Genomic DNA, 10313 nt, shown 5'->3' on the forward strand with positions numbered 1-10313 from the left:
AATCTCGCACAATAAAAAATATGCTATCTTAAATTAGGTACATCAAATACAAAGTAAGTGAGTAAAGTTATATCTAAGAAATTGGAAAAGAATTATTTACAGAGTTCCCGAGCAGACTTTATGGCAAAATTATAGCAAATTTTGCTATCACGCCATGAGAGCCAAATGTGCTCTCATTTTGCTTGATATAAGGTGATACATAGCAAAAATGAGAGCACAAATTTTTATACATGGTTAGCAAAGTGATGAATAATTTTACTAAAACTAAGAAGCTAACTACACCTCAGTTTTTGAGAGCTTGGAGAGCACAATGATGCCAATACAAGGCATCAAGTATTTATCTATGATAGCAAAATCTGCTCTCAAAACTTTCAGAGAATGAAATATTGTAAGCTCTCAGTACAATCAAAATTTGGCAAAATTTTCAAAACTTTGTGCCCTTTTTGGTTGTGTACTACCTTAAGTCAACCTAGATGGTTTCAATTTGGCTGTCCAGACGTGATAGCGAAGTTTATTATTCTGATATAAAAGCATACTTCTGTAATTAATTACAAAGTTTTTAGTTAAAGTTCATGATTATTTCACCGATAATATCTATTGAAGGGTATTAAATTCATAATTTTATTTTACTTACCGTTAGGTTCTTGATAATTTTACACCAAATTTCAATAATCATCTATCTTTAAAACTTCATGATTGTCATCACAGTAAATTTTGCATTTTGTTTTAATTTTTTGTAAATTTGCATATGGCATTTTATTATGCACATCTTAATAACAGTTTCTTAGTTACTTGGCTTTTTTTCCTGAAAAATAATAAATTATACATGATTGCAGATGCTTCTAGAATAAGGAATTAGATCACTACAAACCTTTTTTACTCTTTTTCACCGTATCTACCGCTGATGGTTGTTGCTCTTCGACTTCCGTACTCTTGCGTTTGGTAGGTGAAGCTTGATCTAACTCGGCCAACGGCTTTACGCTGAATCCTTCGATGTATGGGGTAACGAGTTCGAAAACAAGCTTCTGATGTTGTACATTGGTCGAATCTAAACTCAACCGTACCATGACCGGATCGAAGGCATGAAACTCGACATTGCCACAGGATTGCGTTTGAGTTTCCTCGTTGTATGTGAACGTTGGACCAGAACGAGCCTTCTCACCACGCCCCGAAACGTAGATAGTCCCTTCGAGACCGTATTTAGGCACAATAACTTGGAAAGCATTTTTCTTTACAAACAGAATGTAAGCTTCCTCGTCGGATGTTCGATTGCGGAAGAACAGGTGAGTATGCAGGGCTACGGAAGCCCGACCGGAATACTGTGCCATCCGGTTGCGATAGTTTAAGTTGTTACAAAGCTGAGCGCTGGCTGTTTTGTCCAAAAGAGCCGGATAGGTACTGTCAGCACCTATGCAAGCTGCTAGCAATCTGTGAACAATGATATCGGCATATCTTCTGATCGGTGAGGTGAAGTGAGTGTAGATCGGAGATGCCAACCCGTAGTGGAAATACTCTTGACGTTGGGTTGTTCCACTGATGAAGTAAACGGCTTGCATCATACAGCGCGTTGTTAAAATACGGAGCAGAGTGTTGAAATAAGGATTGTCGGGTTTTACGGCTAAGTCTAAGCTGGTAGCCAATTGCTTTCCACTATCGGTAATAATTTCAAAACCTTGATAGGAAGCCGCTTTTTTCAGGGGTTCAAAATTGGCATCCGGTGGACAAGGATGTCGACGAAGCATCGCGCACTCGGGGAACTCGTGTTCTATTTTTTCCGCTACAGAAACGTTTGCCAGTAACATGAATTCTTCGACCATGGAGTTAGTGTCAAGCATTTTCTTGGCCACAACGTCAATGGGATCATGAGTTTCGCTGTCGATGTTGAAACGAATTTCCGGAGAGGCCAGTACTAAGGCACCATTATCAATACGACGTTTCTTGAGAAGCTTAGCCAGCTTGTTAAGCAAACGAAGCGACTGAGCTGTTTGATTAGTTTGAGATGCATCATCGATGATGAGCTGTGCTTCTTGATAAGTTAACGCTGCTTTGGATTTGATAACCGATTTATGGAACTTTGTGTGGATGATATTGGCATTATCATCAAGCTCCCAAACACAAGAGAAAGCCAAGCGCTCTTCTCCACCACGAAGGGAGCAAAGATTTGAGCTAAGAACGTCCGGCACCATGTCAATACGTTTGTCTACCAAATACACGGTAGTTGCTCTCAGAGCAGCTTCCTTGTCCAAAGCCGTTCCCGGTTTGATGAAATGTGTTACATCTGCTATATGCACTCCTACTTCTATGTTTCCGTTATCCAAACGGCGTGCATGCAAAGCATCGTCAATATCTGTACAACCTGGCGGATCAACGGAACAAATGGTTATGTCCCTCAAATCTACACGCTTCTTGTACTCTTCCGGTTCAACATGCCAGGGCAATACGGGTAGCTGACTCTTTATTTCCGCTGACCAACTACCATGCGGTATGTCGTGTTCAAGAAGAATAACTTCATTTTCTGCATCTTTCTCGCCAATATTTCCCAATGCCCGCACAAAATGACCTATCGGATACTTAGAGTGTCTAGGCCAGTAATCGATGGCCACAACGATGCGTTGAGTAATCAGATGAGCTGATTGACGCGTTTCAATGCGAATCCGAGGAATGTTTCTATCCGATGGTACAAACAGATGCCTGGTCGAACCAGCCAATGGATTAGCGGCTAATATTCCACAGTATTGACGCCATTTTCGTTTGATTATTCCTACAATGGCAGCAGTAGGAACAGCATCATCTTTTGGATCATTTTCAAATTCGGGGTCTGCAACTTCTGCGGTTTCGTCATCAACATTTTGTTCATCCACCAGCACAATCTTGCTTGGACATTTCCATTCGCTTTTGGGAAACATTCGAATTGCAACGACGTCTCCATCCACAGCCCGATTCAAATTCAACCGGCCCTGAATTAAAATAGGTTCCTCATAAGCTTCCGATCGAACGTTTCCTTCCAGAAAATTATCCCGTGAGGCGAAGAAACTACCTTGGTGCAATTCCCCCTTTTTAATTCCATCGTGAATTTGGGCAGCCGTCATATGGGATGGAAAAATAATCTTCGAATCATCCTGCCACTTTTCCGTGTTAAAAACTTTATCTTTTAACTCCGGATGATTTTTCATCGATCCAACATAATTCGCAACAGAAGAAACGGCCAGTCCAAGTGCGCTTGCTTTCGTCCGGTTTTCAGCATCGTCCGTCAAAATGATCACCTGAAGTTTACTCTTCGGATTGTCTTCCTTGATGTGTTTACCGTACCAGAGGGCCGCCTGACGGATCATCCGGTCGTTACGATCGTTGGCCGATTCCCCGATTCCTTTACTAAGGTACGTGTCTTTGTGGTGTTCGTTCACAAAAGTATAGAACTTTCTTCCCGGATCGGCAATCACCTTTCGTAGGCGTTTGAAAATTTTCGGACTCCGATGCTTGACCTTGTTGAGACGGAACAAATTGGGAATGTAAGACTCATATTTGAATTCATAGCATATGGCCTTTTCTTTTAAATAAAATAAGTTACAAACCTCATCCAGGACAGTACTGAGCACAATCACATTTCGGACGGCCTCGGACTCGAGAAAATCGATTTGGTAGAGAATCACATTGGTATCCAGCATCAGATAGTGAGGCAAGGGGAAGCTCTCGTTCAGTTGCTCCGGTTTGGGGTCTAAACTGGTTCGGGTTGATGGCAGGGAGCACAGCCCACAAGAGCCAATTCCGCAGGCAACGTCATCTCGGAGATAGTGCTCTCGAACAACTTTTATGATTCCACCTACCAGAAAGAAAATTTTGAAAAACGCTCGACGATTTGTAACCTAAACTTACCTTTCCTGGTCTTTTTCATAAACACTCGATTAGTTAACATTGTAAATCACTTCTGTCAAACTCTTCCAAGCAAAATGGTATGCTTAAAATGCTTTTATTTCAGTAAAATCAAACTTTAAATTTGCCGGTAAAACTCGATAAATTTGTGTATCGACTTCATATGACAGATTGTTTACGTTTTTGTCGCGTGGTCGGGTCACTCACGAAGTTCATCGCAGCCAAAGTAAGGTCGAATTCACAGTGAGCGCGGTGCGAAGTGCGAAGCGAATTTCCAATTCGCGCGAAAAACCGCTTCTCATTGAAACACGTTGAAAAAAACATCGACCGGCCACAGTGCAAGCGAATTTTCGTGCGAAGACCCGGCTGGATCGCGCGAATTCATTCTGCACGCTAACTTTTGGCTACCCCTTAAAGGCGTAAAAATGACCCGTTATTGAGAACCTCCACGATCTGTCAAATAACGGGTCATTTTGTCGGGTCAATATTACCCCTTATTTAGAAAAGCTCGAGTCCGCTTCAAAGGGGTAGTTTCAGATGTTGTAACATTCATAACGTTGTCATTTGTCGGTAAATTAGCAGCGATGAGAAAAATTGTAAGTAATTGATTGAATAAATATTCGTATTCTTTCCTTTTTGGAATTACAATGTATTCATCTTATTATTTCAGAGCTGCGCAGTTCCCGATGAGCGCGTCGAAAATAAGCCGTTGATTGAAGGTCGATTCCCATAGAAGGAAAAAATTTAAATTTTCAAATAATATGAAATTATTTTCGTCATTTAAATAAACCAAATAAAATTTATGATATCTTGTTGTGATTCATTCCCCAGCATTCATTTCCGATAAGCAGCTCCTAAAATTTCCACCACAAGAAGCCTTTCAAATAAGGGGTAATCATCTGCTACAAGCATTTGGAATAAGGGGTAATTTTCATCCGCTGAAGCGTTATCAGGCTGAGTACCCCTTAAAGGGTACAGGGGCTTTATCCGGAAAAAGGAGTTCTCCCAGTCTTATTGAATAACGGGTCAAAAGTATTCGTTAAGGGGTAGCCAAAAGTTAGCGTGTGTTCATCTGGACATACACTGAAAATATTCTCTCGGAAATGTTTTATCGTAAAATGATTTATCAAAAAAATATTTTTCAAAAGTTTATTTATTTAATTATCATTGCCGTTTCTGTGTTAGTAATAAAAAATGTACGGTTTTTTAGCGCGGATTTTCGAAAAAAAAAACGCGATTTCATTCTTTATCAATTGAAACAAATTCTAACTGGCAATAAACGACCGGTGGCATGGAAGCCCCACAATATGTGTATAGGGCGAAGGGGCTGAACGAATAGAAGTTGGAATTTGTTATCCGACGCCATCTTGAAATCCAATATGGCCCCTTCCACTCAACTTTAAAATGCTGGAAGTGACTAAAAGCAGATGAAACTCCCACAATATGGGTATTGGATGAAAGTACTCAATAAGTAGAAGTCGAATTTGGCTGTCCGACGCCATTTTGAAATAAAATATGGCGGTTCCCGCTTAATTCAAAATGCAATAAAGAACTGAAAATCGTATGGTCCATCCACAATATAAGAAATGAGTGAAAGGGATAAAAAATTTGATGAAAAATTACTGACAAAAATTTAACAAAATTTAAAAAAGCATGAAATGAATAAACAAAAATATAACAAGTGTTATAAAACTAAAGTAATATTGACAAAAATATAACAAAACTGTGGGAAAATATGAATAACTTTTACTAAAATTAAAAAATATGACAAAAAAAAATAAAGACAAATGACAAAACTTTGAATAAAACACGACAAATGTGGTAAAATAATTATGCCAAAAATATGACAAATTTAAAAAAATTAGACAAAAATATGAGGAAAAATTCACAGAAATAGCAGCAAAACTATGACAAATGAGAAAAATAATGTATGTCAAAATTATAATCAAAATTTGACAATATGACCTGACAGAACTAATATAAGGACCAATATTTGTCAACAAATTTACAAAAATGACAAAATAATAACAACAAATTTACAATAAAATCACAAAAATCTGACAAAAAATAAACACAAAATTAAAAAAAAATGACATAATGTTGAATATGTTAAAAATGTAACTCAGTTGGCAAGTTAGTTCCCTCCTAAGCCAATGTCCGTGAGTTCAAATACAAGAGTAATCATCGAATGCAGTTGTACTGGGTAAGACTTTCAGCACTGACCACACTGACTTGACTCTTAGAACAAAAATTCAACCATTTTCTGTCTAATTTTTTGTTGTCAGATTTTGCAGGTTCGCAATACCGACGGCAGGTGGCGAACCTGAAAAATTTGACAAAAAATGCCGTGTAGGAAAAATGGTCCTGTTTAGCCCGATTTTATCGTAGAAATTGCGTGTTTTATTTTTAAAGTTGGGTGGCATTTCCTAACTGGGGTAGCATTTATTCAAATCGATCCATGCGCACTCTGGAATCGACATTGCGTACTGTTGGAAAAATGATTTTTTTTTTGTTTTTTTCCTGGAAAACTTATCCAGAAAACGAAATCGAGTGTCCAGTCAGTATGGTCAGTGCTTTCAGTATGAAGAGAAGATGTTAAAACGACTAAAATCGAACGAAAAAAGACAAAACTCACTATCAAATGAACAAAACATCTGACAGAACTATGACAAAAATACGACAAATGAAAACATGACAAAATTATTACAAAAATTAAAATAAAATGAAAAAAATCTTACTGTACTATAACAACCTTTGTCAACTGTTTGTCATAATTTTGTTTTCTTATCGTTGTTTTGTTAAATTTTTATCATATTTTTTCATAGCTTTGTTACATATATATTTATTACATTTGTAAGATTTTTTTCATAGTATCGCCAGATTTATGTAATTTTATTGCAAAATTTTGTCATATTTGTAAATTTTGATAAGTTATTATATTTTTCATATTATTATTTCAATTTTCATATTTTCCATAATGTTGTCAAGTATTTGTTAAAGTTTTTATTTCGAGTTTTGGAATTATTGTTAATTTTTTGTTATTATTTAGTCAACTTTATTAATTTTTGTCAGATTTTTTTAAAATTTGGTAAAGGCTTTGCCATTTTATTGTCAAATTTATCATAGATTTGGTATATTTTTATCAAATTGTAATATTTGTGTCACCTTTGTCATATTTCTATCAAAGTTTTGTCAGCGTTTCGTAATATTTGTTGTTATTATATTGTAATTTTTTTTTTCATTTTTTTGTTATATTTTTGTCATAGTTTTAGTAGATTTTTTTTCTTGCGATTTTAAGTCATTTGAAATATTTAAAAGTTGAGCGAAAGCTGCCGTATTGGATTTTGAAATGGCGTTTCATAGCGTCAGACTGCAAATTTCGACTTTTTCTAATTGATTCTTCTCACCTAATATCCACATTATGCTTGTTTTATGCGATTTTCAGTCATTTAAAGCATGTTGGCGTTAGGCTGAAGCCGTCATACAGGATTTGGGTGTCAAAAATCTATTCTCCGACGTACTCATAAAGTCCAGGCAATTCATGACCTTAAGATTCCTTTTCATAATCCCCGTGGTCCTAGAACGCGCAAGGTTTTTCCGCGGTTTTCCGAAGTTGACGTGGTTTTTCGGAATTAACGCGGATTATTTTTTTTGGCGCGGTACGTATCCCTCGCTCACAGTTTTGATTCTGCAAATTAATTTGCAAAGATTTTTTCACAAGTGATTAATTTTTGCAAAACAGAAAGTTTTTTTTCAGTGTTGAACCGCTTCGCAATTCGCGTACACGGAAAAACTGACTTATTCATAAAATGTATTGCGATTACACTTTCATTATAACTAATCGGTTGTTGCTCAAAATTTGTATATCACAAATTCAATTTTGGATAGTTTTGGGTTGCCAATATACATACTTGGACTAAAACTCAATTATTCATGCTCTGTATAAAAAGTTTGCTGTTGTTGGAATTGTGTTGGAAGGGGATGCCAAAGCGAATTTCAAAAGCTTTTAGATGGCGGTGTAATGAGTATTTACAATTAAAAGCGTCTTTTTGTGAATAGACCGCTTAAATATTTAAAATCGCCTCAAATTTAATTGTTTGTTTGCCGGACATTTGATTTCAGATCGTTTTCCATTGGAAATTGGTAAGTTTGAATGAGAAAAAATTTGTTTTGTTCTGCCGTCTGGAAATAACGATTCTTGTTTTGTTTTTTTTTCTAGGTCACAACTCGAAGGGAATCTCCGAAAAAGGATGAAACCATTGGATAAATATGGTTATGAGAGGTAATGTGGTTGTTTTTGGGCGGCTATCAGAATCCGGAAGATGGATGAAAAAGGTGCACCAGCCGTCGGCGTACATACATATAGAATTTCGAAGAAAAAAACATTCAGAGTAAGAGGAAGCAGCAACAAGAAGTTAAAATAATATTTCCCTCGGTTTCGTATTTTAGCCAACCGGAAACCCCCTGACTCATTATTTTCCATCTTCAGAGGGCCGATTGTCCGGAAGGCGGTTAATGGCGCTAAGATTGGTTTTGGTTTGTATTATTTTTTCATGTTTTTATATAAATTATTATAAATCTACTTGTGGTTGATTCTCTTCGCAGGATAGTTTCTGTTCCGAGTGGCTGCCGGAGAAAAGCTATTGAAGGTGCTTGGAAATTATTCAATGCACTAATTCAGAGCAGAGGAGGAAGAGCTTTTTTATCGGGCCAGGTGAGGTAGAGAATCCTAAATTGTAATTCTTAGTTCCTAAATTCAAATTCTTAATTTGAATCGTTCTTACTGACAAAGGTATGCCAGGAAAAATATAATTATTTTTCCTGAGAAAAAGAAAGCCAAATATGCATATTTGACCATTACCTTGAAAATTTTTTATATGCTTGCTAAATTTGTTACTCTACATAAACCTTGATTGCGAATTGATTAAATGAATCATTCAATCGAAATAGTCTCTGAATATAAAATTTTATCAGTATCAATTAAATAATATGAATTTTAAACCTACCTTGAAAGTAGACTTGGACTCAGTAGCCCGAAATGCTTTCAATATTGAAATACAAATTTAGGAGTTTTATTCTTATATAAAGCTTTTCAGTATTGTCTTAAATTATTTTTCTCATCGAGATCCTTATCACAAACCAAATTAATTATTATTCTAAAAGATTCAATTCAACCTTTTTCCAGATTCCATGATCCCTACTTCAATCCATGCTAGAGCGTGCGGAAGCAAATCCGTACTGGATGTTGAGGCCGATCGAGATGAAAATTGCGGAAACCAAGACGAACAGCCGTATAGCCCTGAATTTTTTGCCTAATATCTAGGCTGCTACTGCCTATTCCTATATTTGCCATGAAAAGGTAGGAAAAAAAACTCGTAGGAGTGTAAAGTGTCTCAAGCTTTGTATACAATAGTGTTTTGATCCATCACTTATAATGTAAAAGAACGTTTTATGTTTATGTATCTATATTTAATGTTGAAATAAGCAATAAAAAATTATTCTTTATCTGTTATGTGAGCAAACTGTGTTTTTATTTTCGAAAAAACTTGTCAACTTTTACTTTTCTAAAGAAATCTGAAAAATGCATGGGCATCCCCATGTCAAAATATACAGAATTGAGCAACTGACCGAAAGCTTTCAAATGTATAAAAGCTTTTTGCTCACGCTCTGCGTAAAGCGCCCAAACATAAAACTAAGTGGAGACACTTTTCCCGAAACTGTATGAAATTTTATACAGAATAGAGTAACTTTGGTTACCGTGTACACTGTGGCCGGCCTTCAAAAATGAACTTGCGAAATTCATCCGGTGAATGAATATTTCGCTTCGCAGTTCGCTTCGCGCTCACTGTGTTCGTACCCTAACTCAGCCTCAGATGAACTCTATCTAATAATGTGAAAACGGGGTATTAACCTAAATTTAAAGATTTAAACCATTCAAACAGAAAAATAAAAGGAAAGATATATTACATATCTAGCGTAACATTTCAAAAGGGCGAAACTGCCAAATGTAAACAAATCGAGTTAACGGTCATTCCGGATGCACGCGGTTGCACTTTCCCGCATAGCTAAATACGATACTCCATATCTTCCATATTATTCCGTTCTGATTACATTAATAGTAACGTTCCAAGGTGTGTCTTGGCTCAATGTGCATTTGCTAGAAGGGATATAATATTATTAATGAAAGATACAATTAATATTCCAAGAAATAAATTGATTATTTTTGCAACGCGTTGAAATGATTAAAAATTATTTCTTAAAGATACAGTGAATAGTTTTAAAAATAAAATAATTATTTTAGCAACACGCTTCCCCTTTTCTGCTGTCAAACTACACGCGGGCGGATTTCGGTTAAAAAAAAACAAATACTTCGAGCAGTTCGCGTAAATTTAACGGGCTGTGGTTGTGGCCAGATCCAGGCCTCCGAGGAATCAAAACAGCGC

The 10313-nt window shown here is 36.4% G+C and overlaps 1 protein-coding gene and 1 long non-coding RNA gene across 3 annotated transcripts; one reads left to right on the forward strand and one right to left on the reverse strand.

The window, feature by feature from the left end:
* Window positions 1-698: 698 nt before the first annotated feature.
* Window positions 699-4170, reverse strand: LOC129758106 (exosome complex exonuclease RRP44-like). Its single transcript, XM_055755557.1, has 4 exons — window positions 3874-4170; window positions 3573-3820; window positions 872-3482; window positions 699-805 (listed from the first exon to the last, which is right to left on the reverse strand). The coding sequence occupies exons 1-4, from the start codon at window positions 3911-3913 to the stop codon at window positions 789-791; spliced, it is 2916 nt and encodes a 971-aa protein (XP_055611532.1). The 5' UTR covers window positions 3914-4170; the 3' UTR covers window positions 699-788.
* A 3489-nt stretch (window positions 4171-7659) lies between these two features.
* Window positions 7660-9256, forward strand: LOC129758112 (uncharacterized). Of its 2 annotated transcripts, XR_008739893.1 has the most exons (5): window positions 7660-8013; window positions 8090-8261; window positions 8320-8406; window positions 8476-8584; window positions 9056-9256. It is a non-coding gene; the product is annotated as an uncharacterized LOC129758112 (long non-coding RNA). The 2 variants fall into 2 exon arrangements; XR_008739892.1 differs by having other exon boundaries at window positions 7660-8261.
* The last annotated feature ends 1057 nt before the right edge of the window (window positions 9257-10313 follow it).

This window comes from Uranotaenia lowii, chromosome 3 (assembly GCF_029784155.1).
Source record: "Uranotaenia lowii strain MFRU-FL chromosome 3, ASM2978415v1, whole genome shotgun sequence".
Classification (NCBI taxonomy): domain Eukaryota; kingdom Metazoa; phylum Arthropoda; class Insecta; order Diptera; family Culicidae; genus Uranotaenia; species Uranotaenia lowii.